Source organism: Tachyglossus aculeatus, chromosome 7 (genome assembly GCF_015852505.1).
Source record: "Tachyglossus aculeatus isolate mTacAcu1 chromosome 7, mTacAcu1.pri, whole genome shotgun sequence".
Classification (NCBI taxonomy): Eukaryota; Metazoa; Chordata; class Mammalia; order Monotremata; family Tachyglossidae; genus Tachyglossus; species Tachyglossus aculeatus.
Window position 1 is genome coordinate 24,725,131 of NC_052072.1, and position 20,046 is coordinate 24,745,176.

Here is a 20,046-nt window from a genome sequence, read left to right on the forward strand (position 1 = left end):
AGAGGTACTATATTGAGCTGCGTACCCCGAAACTGCTGCCTTCTCAGAGTTCCAACAAAGTCAGCTTCTCACACACACAAATATGGATTTCCATAAAAGAAACCGTCTGGTTTGCAGATCCCTGGGCGTGTTCGTGGTAATGGAAGCTAAGGTTCCCAAAATGACTTTCAGACCCTTTCTCTGGCACCTCCCTCCATCACTGTAAGGAGATCAAGGGACCTTACCGATTCAGGATGGGATCTGACCATGGAACCAAACTGTGAAATCCCACCTCCTCCCTCCCCTTTCCATACTCCCACAGAATCTCCATATATGAATGAGATTCTTTAGTAGGCATTAAATCTGGCTTGGGGAATCCACCCCCTCCTACCCCCACAGGGTGCTGATGTCATCTTAGGACAGCCTCTGTTGCAATCTTCCTCATGCCTGTGCACGAGAAAGGGGAAAAAATAAGTCAGGAGATGTTGCCTTAATTCTCCCAGGAGCTCCTCCTTCCAAAGCCTCCTGCCCTCCGCTCTCAGACACCCTGGGTGAGTGGTTAGCAGGCCAGCAAGCCGGCAGCCCCTGGCTTCAGAAACTTCTGAGCCTTGGGTCATTCTCCGTGCCACTCTAAGCAGCTGGATTCCACAGACAGTGAGTAGCTTGTTTGTTTCTCTGTGCTGGCCTGTTCCAGCTGGGAGCTGGAAAACCTGGAAGGGTTGGGGGTTCTGGCCGCGTGAAGGATTTGATTTATTGGAATGTGGCAAAAATTGTCTGTGCAGATAAATAGGGCCCCATCTTGCCCTGGCACAGACTTCAGAAAGAGGCTAAACCCCAACCTCTTCTCAGTTGGCTGTGCCTGAGCAGGGCGGGGCTGAGCCGGGGGGTTCTGCCAAGATTCTTGGGGAGCCAGCACCCTCCTGCTCCCCTTAATGTTTCTTATAAATATGGACAGGTGAGAGGCGACCAGGAGGCCAGAACGGAGCAGCAAGGAGAGCCCACTGGGGGCCGGAGTGCCATGGCTCTCTGATCCAAAGAGAAGTTAGCAAGGAAGTCCGATTCACACACCTTCTCTGGTGAGTCATGGAGGGGAGGGGAAGCCAGGAAGACGGGCACCTGATAGGGCCAGGCTGGGCCAACAAATTTATCCACCTCTTGAAGCACCCCGAGTGGGGAAAGGGGTCCCTGGAACAGCTGCAGGAAGTATGATCAGTTGAATACTGTCAGGGGCCGGGAGAGTTTGGAGGATGGAGAAGGGAAGCGGGGCAGAGGCTGCCAGAGAGAAGAGGGGAAAGGGAATGCTAACAGGGCAGAATTGAGAGGCACATAGAGGTAGTGGAGGAAAAGAGGAATGGGGGAAAGAGGCCCCAAAAGAAAGTCGGGAGAGAACAGAGGAGACAAGCTTTAAGAAAGGAATCAGGAAGCAGAACTCCTCCTCCAAGAGTTCAACAAAAGAAGGTCAGGGAGAAGCCGGGGCAGGAACAGGCAGTTCCCGGGATTTGTGTGGGCTCCCGACCTGCCCAGCTCAGACATTCCAAATCCAAACAGATTTGGAATGGATGTTTCCTGGCCTGGTCCAAGGAGAGGAGCAGGTGGTGAGTGTCCAGTGGAGCTTATGTGGAGGCCGGGGCCAGATGACTCTGTTTCTGTGACTTGGCGGAAGAAGCCGCAGAATTAAGGGCCCATTAAACCGTTAAGGGCTGAGATTTGGGAATAATGAGCTCAGAATGTGAAGCCTCTGGACTTTCCAACTCCAAATGCCCAGACTTTCCACTGAAGGGGCAGATTGGTCAGAATAAGGAATTTTGGGGATCCTAGTCTGGGGGACCATCCTTCAGGATTCATGTGTCTGTTTCTACCTGACATCCCCTCTCCTCACTTTTCACACTGGTGCCATATTCCCTCCAGGTTCTGGTGTTTCACCCCAAGCCTACCACCAGGTCTGGGTATCCTGGGGTTAAATCACATCTCCAAGTGGCCTTCCCTGACTTAACCCTCATTTCCTCTGTTCACTCTCCCTTTTGCTTCACCCTTTCACTTGGCTTTTGTGCCCTTTATTCACCCCACACTCAGCCCCACTGCACTTATGTATATACCCATAATTTCTTTTCATGTCTGTCTCCCTCTCTAGGCTGTAAGCTCCTTGTGGGCATGAAACACATCTACCAAGTCTGTTTTGTACTCTCCCAAGCCCTTAGTGCACACAATAAGCACCCACTAAATACTAATGATTAGGTGATTGATTCAAGGCACCACTCCGATGTCATGCCCCACCACCCCTTACTGGTGTGTTAGAAGATGGGGGAGACCTCCCTTCCTCTTGGAAGAGCTCACCTGGGAAAGTTCAGGGGTAGGGTTGTTGGGGGATCTGAGTCTCTGCCAGTAGAACCCCCTTCTACACCCCAAACAGCAGAGAAGCAGTGTGACCTAGTGGGTAGAGTATGGGCCTGAAAGAAAGACCAGGATTCTAATCCCGGCTCTGCCACTTATCTGCTGTGTGACCTTGAGCAAGTCCTTAACTTCTCTGTGCCTCAGTTCCCTCACCTGCATAATGGGGATTAAGACTCTATGTAGGCAAGAACTGTGTCCAACCCGATTATCTTGTATCTACAGTGCTTAGAAGATAGACTGACATGTAGTAACAAATACCACAATTATTATTATTACTATTATTAAGCAGGCTCTCCCTGGGGATCCAGGAGTGAGGGAGAGATGTCATTTTACCCTTCCTGGGCTCTGTGCCCATTGCACATTCATCAGTATAATACCCCTCTACAGAAGGGTATCCTAACTCTGCCTCTTACCTGCTGGGTGACCTTGGGCAAATAACTTCATCACTTCTCTTTGCCTCAGTTTCTGCCTCTTTGAAATGGGAATTCAATACCCGCCCTCCTTTAGACAGTGAACCTCATGCGGGACAGGGACTGTGCGGGCAGGGAATATGTCTGTTATATTGATGTATTGTACTCTCTTAGTATAGCACTCTGCACACAGCAATAATGATAATAATAATAATGGTATTTGTTAAGCACTTATTATCATCATCAATCGTATTTATTGAGCGCTTACTATGTGCAGAGCACTGTACTAAGCGCTTGGGAAGTACAAATTGGCAACATATAGAGACAGTCAGTCCCTACCCAACAGTGGGCTCACAGTCTAAAAGTGCCAAGCACTGTTCTAAGCCCTGGTAAGCTCTCAAATACCACCAACCAGACCTGATTATCTTACATCTACCCAGTGCTTAGCACATAGTAAGTGCTCAACAAAGACTACAATTATTATTGTTAAGAGTGGCTCTGTCGAAGCCCCTTTGAAAACCCTCGTGGCCCAAAGCTAAGCTTGTTCGCAGGGCACTTTGGTCCAGGGAAGGGTGAGGGGGTGTCTATGGGATTAGCAATGCTGACGTGTTTTGAGCAGAAACCACAGAGAATGAGTCACCCTGATTCCTGAGTGTGAGTCTCATTGATTGAATCAGCCTGGATTACACCCAAATCACAAGGTGTGGAGAAGCAGAAGGGATTTACAGGAGGGCAGTGATTGGCTGTTGTAGTGTCTCAGCAGAGAAAGTGTCCTTCCCTGACTAATCCCTCATTTCTCCTTCTAGCTCTCACTTCTGCATCTAGATCTGCATCTGTGTCCCTTTAGATCGAAGCTTCTCATGGGCAGGAAACATTTCTACCATCTCTGTTATTCTCCTCAGAAGGGCATCCTGAACCTAGAAAGGAACCAGCCTGCCTAGACATTTGGAAGTCTCCCCAAATTCTGAGGAGCAACATGGCCCAGTGGAAAGAGCACAGAACTGAACATCAGGAGACCCAAGGTCTGATCCTGGTGCCGCCACTTGGCTGCTTTGTGATTTTGGGCCATTCACTTCACTGTGCCTCATCTGTAAAAATGAGGACAAAACATCTGTTTCCCCTCCACCTTAGAGTGTGTGCCCCGACGTGGAATGGGATCTGTTTCTTATCTGACTGTACCGAATCTACCCCAGTGCTTAGTCCAGTGCTCAGCACAAAGTAGGCACTTAAATACCTCAATTTTTATGATTAACTCTCCTTCCATTTCGTTAGTCTCTGGGCTGAAGCAATAGCAGGTAAAAAACCAGCAGGAGCACTGGACTTTTTCTGTTTTTTTTTTTTAATAATAATAATAATAATGGCATTTGTTAAGTGCTTACTATGTGCAAAGCACTGTTCTAAGCACTGGGGGGATACAAGGTGATCAGGTTGTCCCACGTGGGGCTCACAGTCTTAATCCCCATTTAACAGTTGAGGTAACAGGCTCAGAGAAGTTAAGTGACTTACCCAAGGTCACACAGCAGACATGTGGAGGAGCTGGGATTCGAACACATGATCTCTGACTCCAAAGCCCGTGCTCTTTCCACTGAGCCATGCTGCTCGCCTATGTGCCTGGCACTATTACTAAGCACTGGGGAAGATACAAGCTAATCAGGTTGGACATAGTCCACATCCCACATGGGGCTCTCAGACTTAATTCCCATTTGACAGATGAGATAACTGAGGCATGGAGAAATGAAGTTACTTGCCCAGGGTCAAACAGGATTAGAATTCAATTCCTTCCGACTCCCATGCCCGTATTCTATCCACTAGACCATGCTGCTTCTCAGCCCCACGCTGGTCGGACCCCTGCAAGTTCCACAGAGCCTCACTGAAGCTGCAGGTGCAGATGGTGATAGTGCCCTGGCTATGATGGGAGGAGGAGGAGGAGGAGGAAGAAACCAAGGGTGAACCAGATTCCCAAGACTGTCTTACTGTTCTACAAACACTGTAGTTCCTCAGGGAAGAAGGAGGGAGAGCAGGAGAATGTTTTCTGCATAGAAAGCACAAACACTGCTGGCTTTTATGGTCTCACTGACCTCCCTACAATCACCCCCTTGTATTGGGGCTCCCCTCCCCCCTATCCCAGTCTCTGGGAGAGCTCGGAGTTTGCTGAGGGGAGAGGAAAAAGACAGGTTTATTTTTTTTTTTTGGGGGGGGTAAAATGGTATTTGTCAAACACCTATGTGCTTACTGTATTAAATACCACAATTTTTATGATTAACTCTCCTCCTATGGTTAGTCTCTGGGCTGAAACAATAGGAGATGAAAAACCAGCATGAGCACTGGCTTTTTTCTGGTTTTTTTTTTAAATAGTATTTCTTAAGCACCTATTATGTGCCTGCAACTATACTAAGCACCGGGTTAGATATGAACTAATCAGGTTGGACACAGTCCATGTTCCACATGAGGCTCTCAGTCTTAATCCCTGTTTTACAGATGAGGTATCTGAGGTATAGAGAAGTTAAATGATTTGCCCAAGCTCACACAGCAGATAAGTGGCTAAGGTTAGAACTGAGGTCCTTCTGACTCCAGACCTGTGAACTATTCATTCGGCCGTGCTGCTTCCAGATTTGTCTGGACCACTCTTTATCTCCTGACCGAAGTCAGAGAGGCCGGAGCGGGAGGGGAAGGGCTGGGGAGTGGGAGGATGGGGAAGGGGGTGTAAGAGACATACTTTCTCAAAGTTTTTCTGCCTCAAGAAGCAGCAGTCTGCACTGTCTCCCAGTCTCTGTATCTTTCCCTCTTCTCCGCCCTAGGGACCCTCCATGAATTCCAGGAAGAAAGTAGACTTGAAGCTCATCATCATTGGTGCCCTTGGGTAAGCCAACCTTACTCACGTGCACAGAGGAGAGGATGACGACCTTATAATAATAATAATGATGGCATTTGTTAAGCGCTTACTATGTGCAGAGCACTGTTCTAAGCGCTGGGGGGGATCGTGACTTAGTGGAAAGAGCCTGGGCTTGGGAGTCAGAGGTTGTAGGTTCTAATCCCAGCTCCGCCACTTAACAGCTGTGTGACTCTGGGCTTCAGTGAGTTCATCTGTAAAATGGGGATTAAGACGGTGAGCCCCATGTGGGACAACCTGATTACCTTGTATCTACCCCAGCCCTTAGAATAGTGCTTAGCACCTAATAAGCGCTTAACAAATACCATTATTATTATTATTATTATTATTATTATTATTATTATTATTATTATTATTATTCCATTGGCCAAGCATTTTGAGTGGGAGGAGTGAGAGGAAGTCCACCCCATTCCCCAAAGCCATCCCGGTCTCAGCAGGAACCAGGACTTGCCCTTTGCAGATGCTTTGGGGAATTCCCACTTCCCTAAGGGCATCCCCTAGAAAATCCCCATCTCTGATAGCAGTAGGTATCATTCACTTATTCAGTCAGTTGTATCTATTGAGTACTTACTGCATGCAGAGCACTGTACTAAGCGGTTGGTAGAGTACAATAAACAGACATATTCCCTTCCCACAACGATCAGACAGTCTGGAATGGGGGCAGGGTGCTATCTTTAGGGAAACCACCATCTTTAGGGATCCTCAACAGGGTTGAGGATCCCCCACTAGGGCTGGAGCAGAGATAGGCAAAGCCACCTCTCTGTGTGTCTACATGTGTTTGGCACCTGTGCCCACAGCGTGGGAAAGACCTCCCTCCTGCACCAGTACATACACAAGACGTTCTATGAAGACTACCAGACTACCCTGGGAGCCAGCATTCTCTCCAAGATCATCGTGGTGGACAATACCACCCTGAAGCTCCAGGTGAGCAAGGTTCCCCCACCCCACACATCCAATCCTGCAAGCCCCACTGGTTTCATCCACCTAAAGGCGTGCAAGAAGCTGGTGTGTGCCAAGGAGTAGGCCAGTGTAATTAAGGGGTGGGTACGCGCAATGATAATGTGTGCAAGAGAAGCAGCACGGCTTAGTGGATAGAGTACGGGCCTAAGAGCCTTCTAGATTGTAAGCCTGTTGTGGGCAGGGATTGTCTCTATTGCAGAATTGTACTTTCCAAGCACATAGTGCAGTGCTCTGCACACAGTAAATGCTCAATAAATACGATTGAATGAATGAAGCACCTGGGTTCTAATCCAGCTCCTCCACTTGTCTGCTTTGTGACCTTGGGCACATCACTTCACTTCTGTGTGCCTCAGTTACCTCATCTGCAAAATGAGGATAAGAGTGTGAGCCCCATGTAGGACAGGGACTGTGTCCAACCTGATTAATTTGTAGCTACCCCAGCATTTAGAGCAGTGCTCAGCACATAGTAAGTGCTTAACAAATGTCATAATTATTATTATTGAGTTGTTGTCTCCCCCTTCTAGACTGTGAGCCTGTTGTTGGGTAGGGACTGTTTCTATATGTTGCCAACTTATGCTTCCCAAACGCTTAGTACAGTGCTCTGCACACAGTAAGCGCTCAATAAATACGATTGAATGAATTGAATGAATGTATGCAAGGGGTGGGTATGGGTAATGGTTATTTATGCAAGGAAGGGGTGGGTACATGCAGTGTACCCACACTCAGTGTTCTCCCCCTTCTAGACTGTGAGCCCGCTGTTGGGTAAGGACTGTCTCTATACGTTGCTAACTTGTACTTCCCAAGCGCTTAGTACAGTGCTCTGCACACAGTAAGTGCTCAATAAATACGATTGAATGAATGAATTTAGGGGAAGGATAGCAACGTGTAGGCGTGGATTGCATTGGCTGAGAATTCTTCTTCCCCAGATCTGGGATACAGGGGGTCAGGAGCGGTTCCGGTCCATGGTGTCGACCTTCTACAAAGGCTCGGACGGCTGCATCCTGGCCTATGACGTCACTGACCTGGAGTCCTTCCACGCCATGGATGACTGGAGAGGTGACATCCTGGAGAAGACAGTCTCCACGGGCCAGGCCTTTCCCATGGTGGTTCTGGGGAACAAGATCGATCTGGATGACCGACAGGTAAAGGGGGAGGTCTCGCCTGGGCTGGGCAGTGGACACGGACTGCCCAGCTAATGGCTCAGTGGAAAGAGCCCAGGCTTTGGAGTCAGAGGTCATGGGTTCAAATCCCTGCTCTGCCAATTGCGAGCTGTGTGACTTTGGGCAAGTCACTTAACTTCTCTGTGCCTCAGTTACCTCATCTGTAAAATGAGGATTAAGACTATGAGCCCCCTGTGGGACAACCTGTTCACCTTGTAACCTCCCCAGTGCTCAGTACAGAGTAAGTGCTTAATAAATGCCATTATTATTATTCTTTTGTAGTGTACCCTCCCCAAGCACATTGAACAGTGCTCTGTGCATAGTTAGCACTCAACAAAAACAATTGATTGATTGGTAAACCGGCCTCCCAACACTTGTAGGTTCAGACAGTTTCCCTAGGGGCAGACCTGAAAGACAGTATTCCCCTCTCAACACACTGTGTGACCTTGAATAGGTCCCCTAACCTCTAAAGGCCTCACTTTCTGAACCAGAAAATGGGAAGAATTGATCAGTGTCCCATTTCTGCCCCATCACCTGCCCCTGACAGTGATGATAATAATAATAATAAATAATAATGGTACATGTTAAGCACTTACTCTGTCCCAAGCACTGGGGTAGATACAAGGTAATCAAGTTGGCCGCAGTTCCTTTCCCACATGGGACTCACACTCTTGATCCCTTTTTACCACTGAGGCCCAGGGAAGTGAAGCGACTTGCCCAAGGTCACATAGAAGACATGTGGTGGAGCCTGGATTAGAACCCAGGTCCTTCTGACTCCCAGATCTGTGCTCTAACCAGTAAGTGAAACTGCTTCCCTGGGCTCCTACATCTTGGGGCCCAGTCAGCCTTTGTCCCTTGAGGCCCGGTCCCCAGGCCCAAGCCAGGCCAAACCAAAGCCCTTCCAGTCAAGGTCAGGCGGGGACCCCACAGGAGGGAGTTCAGGGCAAACCAGAAATGGTTTAGGACTTGCTGCTGGAGGAGGTTGGGTGTACGGGACGCTGCCCAGAGCCCTGGGTGTTTGTGGCCAATACTAGTTCAGACCACCTGCAGAAGAAGCAGGCCCTGGGATTTCTAGTTCTGGCAGGACTCCAGAGTGCCCATGTGAGGCAGAACACTGATCCGGGAACTGGGAGCCCATGGCAGAGAAGAGACACCCCTCTGCCAGAGAGAGTCACGGTCTCATGGAGGAGCGAGAAGGAGAGATCAACTGTTGTTCATTCCTCCTCATGCAGATATGACACAAGATATTTGGGGTAGGAAAATGACGTGGTGGTGATAGGGAAGAAGGCACAGGTGCTGTTTCTGTGAAAAATCTAAGCAATCCACCCCAGAGCTGTAGGGGCCAGCTTGGCTTAGCCCTCACTGGCAAACTTATTTGGAATAGTGTCTCCCATCATGGCAACAGGTGAACATGGAAACACTGATTGATTGACAAACAATTCAGAGCTAATTTCTGATACAGAGGAGGAGAAGGACGGGGAAGAGGAGGGAAAGGACGGGGAAGGAGGAGGGAAAGGACGGGGACGGAGGAGGGAAAGGGCAGGGACGGAGGAGGGAGAGGATGGGGAAGGAGGAGGGAGAGGACGGAGAAGGAGGAGGGAGAGGACGGGAACGGAGGAGGGAAAGGATAGGGGAAGGAGGAGGGAAAGGACAGGGAAAGGAGGAGGGAAAGGACAGGGGAAGGAGGGGGGAAAGGACAGGGGAAGGAGGGGGGAAAGGACAGGGGAAGGAGGGGGGAAAGGACAGGGGAAGGAGGGGGGAAAGGACAGGGGAAGGAGGGGGGAAAGGACGGGAAGGAGGGGGGAAAGGACGGGGAAGGAGGGGGGAAAGGACAGGGGAAGGAGGGGGGAAAGGACAGGGGAAGGAGGGGGGAAAGGACAGGGGAAGGAGGGGGGAAAGGACGGGGAAGGAGGAGGAAAAGGACGAGGAGGAATAAGAAGAGGAGGAAGAGAAGAAGGTGAAAAAGAGGCGGAAGAAGAGAAAAGACAGAGGTTATGGAGAAGCAACATCTAGAAAAAATTCCCTTGGCCCCTGAGGGATCAGAGACAACACAAGTCACTGGAAGTGCCCTGAGTAACCACAGATTTCACGCTGAGGGTTAGGGGTAAGACTAGGGCACCAGAGCACAATACAATGGTTACTTTAAGAAGACTCTGCCACACTCCAGCATTTTTAAGAGTGACATTAAGCAAGTACTGAGCAAGCCTGCCCCCTCGAGTTGGGGAAAGAAGCTTATAAGTGTCAGCCCATCAGAGGGGCAGCAAGATGTCCTGCCAAAATTGGCCCCACCAGAACCATACTTCCCATGGGACAAGGTGAGACAACTGGCTCATTTCCTCCCCCTGTCACCCCATCTGCTGCCCTAGGCATTATGAGATCAGGCTCTGAAATAGCCTGGAGGAAAGAGCCAGGAGACCTGGAATGTAATCCGGCTCCTCCACTGGCCTGCTGTGTCACCTAGGGCTACTCACTTCACTTCTCTGTGCTTCAGTTTCCTCATCTATAAAATGGGAAGATAACTGTTCTCCCTCAGTCCACGAACCCCAGGTGGGACAGGGACTGTGTATGTTCAGGCTATCTTGTACCTATCTGCCCTCATGCTTAGTACAGTGCTTGCTTCAGAGTAAGTCATTTAATGTAGTACAGACCTATTGAGCACCTTCTATGTGCAGAACCCTTTACTAAGTACTTGGCAGAGTTTAATATAACAGAGTTGGAGGACACATTCCCTTCCACAAGGAGCTACAGCCCAGAGGGAATTCTGGGCTGTAGTCTTCTAGACTGTGAGCCCACTGTTGGGTAGGGACCATCTCTATATATTGTCAACTTGTACTTCCCAAGAGCTTAGTACAGTGCTCTGCACACAGTAAGCACTCAATAAATATGATTGAATGAATGTTTAATTAGAGTAAATGCTTAATAACTACTACAATTAATTTCTTTGTCCATAGGGCTGGGCCCTAGATTCAGAGCTCTGAGCCTTGCTTATTTTTCTGACCTGTAGACATGATGAACAGAGGATCCAGGGGGGGATGGTGAAAGAACACTGTACTCTCATGAGTGGCATGAGATTGGGGGATCCTACCCACCACCCAAGCGGGAACAGTAGAGGAGACAGATATACTCCCAGACTCCAACTACATGGCTTTGCCTCAGAGGAGCACCCCACAACCCCTGGGAATCAACCTGAAACTAATCAATCAATGATATTTATTGTGTTCTTACTGCCTGCAGAACACTGTACTAAGTTCTAGGGAGTCGGTAGAATTGGTATACCCGATCCCTGCCTTCCAGGAAGAGAAACAGCATGGCCTAATGGACAGAGTATGGATTTAGGAGTCGAACGGACCTAATCCCAGCTCTGCCATTTGTCTGCTCTGTAACCTTGGGCAAGTCACTTCACTGGGCCTGCTTCCTCATCTGTAAAATGGGGATTAAATACTCATTCTTCCTTCCACTTAGACTGTGAGCCTCATGTGGGACAGGGACTGTGTCCAACCTGATTATCGTGTACCCCAGCACCGAGTACAGTGCCAAACTGATTATCTCATATCTAACCCAGAGCCTAGTGAGGTGCATGGCTGATAGTAAGAGCTTAACAAATGCCATCATTACTATTATTAATAATAATAACACCAATAATATTTCCCTCCTACAGGTCTCCCAGGAGGTGGCTCTAGGATGGTGCACAGAGAAGGACATCCCATACTTTGAAGTCTCTGCCAAGAATGATATCAACATTGAGCAGGCATTCGAGACACTAGCCAGGCAGGCACTAGTGAGGGTGAGTCACCAGGGTGAGCAGTCCATTCAATCGTATTTATTGAGTGCTTACTGTGTGCAGAGCACTGTACTAAGTGCTTGGGAAGTACAAGTTGGCAACATAGAGACGATCCCTACCCAACAGCGGGCTCACAGTCTAAATGGGGGAGACGGATAACAAAACATATTAACAAAATAAAATAAATATGTACAAATAAAATAGAGTAATAAATATGTACAAACATATATATACACATACAGGTGCTGTGGGGAGGGGAAGGAGGTAAGGCTGGGGGATAGGGAGGGGGAGTAGGGGAAGAGGAGTCCAACAACAATGGCAGGGTCAACCATGGGCAGGACATCCTGGGAGTGGCCTAACTTGGAACCCAGGAGGTTCGTCTGCTAGAAAATAGCATTGACTAGGCATCCCAACCTGCAGAGCACAGCACCAGGCTCTAAGTTGATTAATGATAATAATAATAATTCTGGTATTTTTTAAGCACCTATGTGCCAGGCACTGTACTAAGCCCTGGTGTGGATAGAAGAAAATCAGTTTGGACACAGTCCCTGTCCCATATGGGGCTCGGTCTCAATCCCCATTTTACCACATTAGTTCAATCACTCATCCTAACCCAACTGTATTACTGCATTACATACATATTTATTACTCTATTTATTTATTTATCTTACTTGTACATTTCTATCCGATTTATTTTATTTTGTTGGTATGTTTGGTTCTGTTCTCTGTCTCCCCCTTTTAGACTGTGAGCCCACTGTTGGGTAGGGACTGTCTCTATGTGTTGCCAATTTGTACTTCCCAAGCGCTTAGTACAGTGCTCTGCACATAGTAAGTGCTCAATAAATACGATCGATTGATTGATTGATTGATTAAAATTCTTTCTGATATCCCAACCTCCTGTCTCTCCCCACTTCAGTCTATACTTCATTCTGCTGCCCAGATTATCTTTTTACGCCCCTCGGCCCACAACACATGTATATATGTACATATCTATAATTCTGTTTATATTAATGCCTGTTTGTGTTGATGTGTGTATCTATAGCTATAACTCTATTTACTTATATTGATGTTATTGTTGCCTGTTTTTTTGTTTTGATGTCTGTCTCCCCCCTTCTAGACTGTGAGCCCATTGTGGGCAGGGATTGTTTCTCTTTGTTGCTGACATGTACTTTCCAAATGCTTAGTACAGCGCTCTGCATACAGTAAGCGCTCAATAAATACGATTGAAGGAATGAATTTTACACATGAGGCGACTGAGGCACAGGGAAGTGAAGTGACTTTCCCAGTGTCACACAGCAGACAAGGGTAGGAACTGGGGGTAGAACCCTGGTCCTTTTGATTCCCAGGCCTGGTCTCTATCCAATAGACCACACTGCTTCTTTAGTGACGGACAGGGCAAGGAGAAGACATGGAGGGACTGACAGTCCAGTGGGGGAGACAGTCCAAGGCAAGGTAATCAAAGCACAAAAAAACCAAGGTAATCAAAGCACAAAAAACAGACATGAGACCTAAAAATCAATCAAGATAACAGGCAAGAGAAACACAACACACGGTGGTTGATGTATTCATAAATGCTAATTCGTTATTGGGGTGTTGAAAGTGATGAGAGATAGGAGAGGTTAACCTGGGAAAGCTTCCTGGAGGAGCCAGGTTTTTAGTGGAGTTTTGAAGGAGTGGAGGAACATGGCTTATGCAAGAAGTGGGAGAGAGTTCCAGATAGCGGAAGCGGAATAAATGATGACATGGAGAAGGAAGAAGAGTCTCATTTAATGGGGAGAAAGCAGGTTGCCTGGCTGGAACAGGAAGCATGAGCAAGGGTATGGGGTTCTCTAGTTCTAATCCCCCAGCTCTGCAGCTTTTCGGCTCTATGACCTTGAGCAAGTCATTTCACTTCTGTGCCTCAGTTTCCTCATCTGTAAAATAGGGATTGAGACCGTATGCCCCATAAGGGACGGGGATTGTGTCCAACCTGATTTGCTTGTATCCACCCCAGCGCTTAGTACAGTGCCTGGCGCATAGTAAGCATTTAAATACCACAATTATTATTATTACTGTTAGTGATCTGACACAGAACTAAACAGTGCTTGATTGATACATTAGGACATCCCCAATGCTATAGGCTTTCCTAGAATGAACACTGCTCCTGTCTTCTTTGAGATCCTAATGCAGCATGATGGACAAATTTAGGATACTTTTTTTCAGAAGGAGATTCTTTCTTCCTCAACCTAAGTTTTTTTTAATAGCCTGGAGGAGAGTCCAGGGGCGGAGAGCCAAGAAGGGAGGAAAGGGAAGGTAGAGAGAGATGAAAGAGAGGAATTTCTGTCATTTCCTCCCCAGTCTTCATCAAGTAGGCCTTCCCAGACAGGGAAAGATTCAAGCTTGAACTTAGAATGCGTGGAGCCAAAATCAGACCAGATCTGGAAAATATTTCGCATACATGGGCCAGTAACTAGTTTCCATGGTGACAGAGCTCTGCGGGGGCCAGACATTTATCCGGTCTCCCCCCCAGCCTTTTGGCCCACTGCCCCCACCCCAAGATGGGCAGCCACACAAAGTCCCAGCTACCCAGAGACTGAATTGCCGTAGACCTGCCTAATTGTTACCAAATTGTACTTTCCAAGAGCTTAGTACAGTGCTCTGCACACAGTAAGTGCTCAATAAATATGATTGAATGAATGAATGAATAATGGAAAGAGCCATGGGCCTGAGAATCAGAGGACCTGGGTTCTAATCCTGTCTCCACCACTTGCCTGCTGTGTGACACTGACCAATTCACTTCACTGCTCTGTGCCTCAGTTTCCTCATCTGTAAAATGTGGATTTGATGACCTCTCTCCTAATCTGTGAGTCCCATGTAGGACAGGGATCGTGTCCGACCTGATTAACTTGTATCTGCTCCAGAGCTTAGAACAGTGCGTGACACACAGTAAGGGTTTAAATAATAACATTACTATTATTAGTATTATTCATTCGTTCATTCAATCATATTTATTGAGCGCTTACTGTGTGCAGAGCAGTGTACTAAGCGCTTGGGAAGTACAAGTTGGCAACATATAGAGACGGTCCCTACCCAACAGCGGGCTCACAGTCTACAAGGGGGAGACAGATGACAAAACAAAACATTTTAACAAAATAAATAGAATAAATATGTACAAATAAAATAGAGTAATAAATACGTACAAACATATATACAAATATGTATATACACTATATACATATATATATGTATATATATAAGGATGGCACTACCATCCTTCCCGTCTCACAAGCCCGCAACCTTGGTGTCATCCTCGACTCCGCTCTCTCATTCACCCCTCACATCCAAGCCGTCACCAAAACCTGTCGGTCTCAGCTCCACAACATTGCCAAGATCCACCCTTTCCTCTCCATCCAAACTGCTACCCTGCTGGTTCAATCTCTCATCCTATCCCGACTGGATTACTGCATCAGCCTCCTCTCTGATCTCCCATCCTCCTGTCTCTCCCCACTTCAGTCTATACTTCACGCTGCTGCCCGGATCATCTTTGTGCAGAAACGCTCTGGGCATGTCACTCCCCTCCTCAAAAATCTCCAGTGGCTGCCTGTCAACCTACACATCAAGCAAAAACTCCTCACTCTTGGCTTCAAGGCTGTCCATCCCCTCGCCCCCTCCTACCTCACCTCCCTTCTCTCCTTCTACTGCCCAGCCCGCACCCTCCGCTCCTCCACCGCTGATCTCCTCACCGTACCTCGCTCTCGCCTGTCCCGCCGTCGACCCCCGGCCCACGTCATCCCCCGGGCCTGGAACGCCCTCCCTCTGCCCATCCGCCAAGCTAGTTCTCTTCCTCCCTTCAAGGCCCTGCTGAGAGCTCACCTCCTCCAGGAGGCCTTCCCAGACTGAGCCCCTTCCTTCTGCTCCCCCTCGTCCCCCTCTCCATCCCCCCCATCTTACTCCTTCCCTTCCCCACAGCACCTGTATATATGTATATATGTTTGTACATATTTATTACTCTATTTATTTATTTATTTTATTTGTACATATCTGTTCTATTTATTTTATTTTGTTAGTATGTTTGGTTTTGTTCTCTGTCTCCCCCTTTTAGACTGTGAGCCCACTGTTGGGTAGGGACTGTCTCTATATGTTGTCAATTTGTACTTCTCAAGCGCTTAGTACAGTGCTCTGCACATAGTAAGCGTTCAATAAATACGATTGATGATGATGATGATATACATATATACAGGTGCTGTGGGGAGGGAAAGAAGGTAAGGGGGGATCGGGAGGGGCAAGAGGGGGAGAGGAAGGAGGGGGCTCAGTCTGGGAAGGCCTCATGGAGGAGGTGAGCGCTCAGTAGGGCTTTGAAAGGAGGAAGAGAGCTAGCTTGGCAGATGTATGGAGGGAGGGCATTCCAGGCCAGGGGGAATTATCATAATAATTATTATTATCATTACTATATTATATAACATATAATACATATTATATAATATTATTATATTATCACGATAATCATTATTATTATGGTATTTCTTAAGCACTTCTATGGTCCAGGCACCGTTCTAAGAGCTGGGGTAAGTACAAGATAATTGGGTTGGACACAATCCCTGTCCCACATAGCATTCACAGTCTTAATCCCCATTTTACAGTTGATGAAACTGAGGCACAGAGAAGTGAAGTGACTTGTCCAAGGTCACAAGCCAGACAAGTGGGGGAGCTGGGATTAGAACCCATGACCTTCCCAGGCCCGTGTCTATCCACTAGACCATCCTCCTTCTCTAGTCCATGCTCTTCTCTGGTCATTTATTCACTCATTCAATCTTATTTATTGAGCACTTACTGTGTGCAGAGCACTGTACTAAGCACTTGGGAAGTACAAGTCGGCAACATTTGGTCATCATCATCATCAATCGTATTTATTGAGCGCTTACTATGTGCAGAGCACTGTACTAAGCGCTTGGGAAGTACAAATTGGCAACATATAGAGACAGTTCCTACCCAACAGTGGGCTCACAGTCTAAAAGGGGGAGACAAAACCAAACATCCTAACAAAATAAAATAAATAGAATAGATATGTACAAGTAAAATAAATAGAGTAATAAATATGTACAAACATATATACATATATACAGGTGCTGTGGGGAAGGGAAGGGTCGTGAGTTCTGTGCTGTGTTTTTACCCCCCACACTAGGCAAAAAGGCAGAACGAGGCTGTAAGCTCATTGTAGATGGGAAATGTGTGTGTTTATTGTTACATTGTACTCTCCCAAGCACTTAATGCAGTACTTTGCACCCAATAAGCGTTCAGTAAATACAACTGATTGAATGAATGAATGAGGCAGCAGCAACCTCTGGTGTCTTTGCCTGGAAAAAGCAGTTTAAGTAACAGCACCACTAATTTAAGGAATAATTTTCTGTTAGGCAAGAGGTTTTAGACAATGGGACAAGTAACCAAGAGAGTGGAATCTTCAACCCTGGAGAACCTGAAAAAAAAAAAAAAATAGGGTACCCAGCTGTCTGGGTCAGGTTAAATCTACACCTACCTGAGACAGGGACAGATGGGATTCTAGGCAGGAGAAGGAGGGAAGCAAAGATAATGATAATAATAATAATAACAATAATAATGGTACTTGTTAGTGTTCAAGCACTGTTTTAAACACTGGGGTGGATACAAGTTAATCAGGTTGGACACAGTCCCTGTCCTTCATGAAGCTCACACTCTTATTTCCCATTTTACAGATGAGGGAATTGAGGCCCAGAGAAATGAAGTGACTTGCCCAAGATCATGAAGCAGCGTGGCTCAGTGGAAAGAGCACGGGCTTTGGAGTCAGAGGTCATGGGTTCAAATCCTGGCTCTGCCAATTGTCAGCTGTGTGACTTTGGGCAAGTCACTTAACTTTTCTATGCCTCAGTTACCTCATCTGTAACATGGGGATTAAGATTGTGAGCCCCACGTGGGACAACCTGATCGCCTTGTATCCCCCCAGCGCTTAGAACAGTGCTTTGCACATAGTAAGTGCTTAACAAATACCATCATTATTATTATTATTATTATTATTGTTATGTGGCGGTGCCGGGATTAGGACCCATGACCTTCTGACTCCCAGGGATAAAGCCACACTGCTGGTGAGCCTAAAGCCAAGGATATCTGGAATCAAGAATATCTTGAATATCAAGATATCAAGGATATCAAGAATATCTGCATTCCCTGTTTGGCCATTAGCGCCACAGCACTTGTGAACATATCTGGAATCTATTTATAGTAGTCTCCCCCTCTACATTAGTCTTTCTCCCCCCTGCCCCCCAGACTGTAAGCTTGTTGTGGGCAGGGAAAGTGTCTGCTTATTGTTGTATTGTACTCTCCCAAGCACTTAGTACAGTGCTCTGCACGCAGAAAGCGCTCAATCAATACAATTGAATGAACGAATGAATGTTGTTTGTCTCTGAGCAAGTCACTTCACCTCTCTGAGCCCCAGTTTCCCCTCTGAAATTTGTGGAAAGTCATCCCTACCCTTCTCTGCTTCGCAACGATACTGGGGAGGCAGACATAAAGTGTTCATGACATTGTTTTAGTTTCCTTTCTTTCTTTCCCAGTACCGAGGGATTCTGGACAGCTATTTCACCGACTCCATCAAGCTCACTCCCGAAGACCAGACACAAAGTAAATGTTGCTGATAGAGGTGGGAGCCCACCTCAGGACCCAGCTAGGCAGCTGATAAGACTGAAACCCGCTGCCCAACTTCTGGTGGACTGGAAGAGGGAGAAAGCCATTGAACTATGTCTCCAGGCTAAGAACCGCCCTTAACTTGGGAAAGCACTGCTCCGTCTGGAAAATCTATCCCGCACCCCATCATCTACCAGAGTGCCTTCCTACTAATAACAACTATGGTACTTTTTTAAGCATTTACTAGATGCCAAACACTGTTCGAAGCTCTAGGGTAGAGACAAATTAGATTGGACACAGTCCTTAACTCGGGAAAGCACTGCTCCATCTGGAAAATCTATCCTGCACCCCATCATCTAGCAGAGTGCCTTCCTACTAATAACAACTATGGTACTTGTTAAGCCTTTACTAGATGCCAAACACTGTTCTAAGCTCTAAGGTAGAGACAAATTAATTAGATTGGACACAGTCCTTAACTCAGGAAAGGACTGCTCCATCTGGAAAATCTACCCTGCACCCCATCATCTAGCAGAGTGCCTTCATACTAAACAACTATGGTACTTGTTAAGCATTTACTAGATGCCAAACACTGTTCTAAGCTCTAGGGTAGAGACAAATTAGTCAGATTGGACACAGTCCCTGTCCCACATAGGGCTCGCACTCAATCCAGCGTGGCTCCGTGGAAAGAGCCCGGGCTTGGGAGTCAGAGGTCGTGGGTTCTAATCCCGACTCCATCACTTGTCAGCTGTGTGACTTTGGGTGTGTCACTTTGCTTCTCTGGGCCTCAGTTATCTCACCTGTAAAATGGGGATGAAGACTGTGAACCCCACGTGGGACAACCTGATCACCTTGTAACCTCCCCAGTGCTTAGAACAGTGCTTTGCACATAGTAAGCGCTTAATAAATGCCATCATTATCATTATTATTATTAATCCTCATTCTACAGATGAGGTAGCTGAGGCACAGAGAAGTGACTTGGCCAAGGCCACAAAGCAGACATGTGGTGGAGCAGGGATTAGAACCCATGACCTTCCAACTCCCAGGCCTGTGCTCTATCCAGTAAGCCATGCTGCTTCCTCCTCCTCACCCCTAGCCCCCATAAGAATAATAATAACAACAATAATTGTGATATTTGCCAAGCACTTACTATGTGTCAAACACTATATTAAGAGCTGGGGTGGATACAAATTGGGTTGGACCAGTCCCTGTCCCACGTGGGGCTCACAGTCTCAATCTCCATTTTACAGATGAAGTAACTGAGGCCCAGAGAAGTGAAGTGATTTGCCCAAGGTTACATAGCAGACATGTGGAGGAGTCGGGATTACAACCCAGGACCTTCTGACTCCCAGGAAGGTGCTCTATCTAGTCAGGGTCTGTAAATGGTTGCATTCCAATCTATAAACTGTGAGCCCCATGTGGGACACGGATTGCTTGTTTCTACCCAGTGCTTAGTACAGTGCCTGGCACATAGTAAGCGCTTAAATGCCAAAAAGATGTGAAAAGGTATTAAAGGCCTACTGTGTGCAGAGCACTGTACTAATGCATTTGGGAGAAGTGGTATGACAGTGGAAAGAGCGCAGTTTGGGTTACAGGAGACCTGGGTTCTACATCCAAATTCACCACTTGCCTGTTGTGTGACCTTGGAAAGTCACTTAACTCCTCTGTACAATGGGGATTAAATACCCATTGCCCTGTGAGCCCTATGTGGGTCAGGGACTGTGTTCAACTTATCTTGTATCTACCCAGTCCTTAGCACAGTGCCTGGCACAGGAACCACAATTATTATTATTAGCAACACATTCATTCAATCATATTTATTGATCACTTACTGTGTGCAAAGCA

At 47.2% G+C, this 20,046-nt stretch overlaps 1 protein-coding gene across 4 annotated transcripts; it reads left to right on the plus strand.

Moving 5' to 3' along the window:
- Positions 1–491: 491 nt before the first annotated feature.
- Positions 492–18,803, plus strand: RAB7B (RAB7B, member RAS oncogene family). Of its 4 annotated transcripts, XM_038749366.1 has the most exons (7): positions 492–633; positions 935–1,055; positions 5,579–5,640; positions 6,468–6,594; positions 7,557–7,772; positions 11,449–11,574; positions 18,135–18,803. In XM_038749366.1, exons 3-7 carry the CDS (start codon positions 5,588–5,590, stop codon positions 18,213–18,215), a joined length of 603 nt encoding a protein of 200 aa, XP_038605294.1. In that variant the 5' UTR covers positions 492–633; positions 935–1,055; positions 5,579–5,587; the 3' UTR covers positions 18,216–18,803. The 4 variants fall into 4 exon arrangements, with proteins under 4 accessions (XP_038605294.1, XP_038605295.1, XP_038605292.1 ...); XM_038749367.1 differs by lacking the exon at positions 492–633 and having other exon boundaries at positions 853–1,055; XM_038749364.1 differs by lacking the exons at positions 492–633; positions 935–1,055 and adding an exon at positions 2,213–2,329.
- The last annotated feature ends 1,243 nt before the right edge of the window (positions 18,804–20,046 follow it).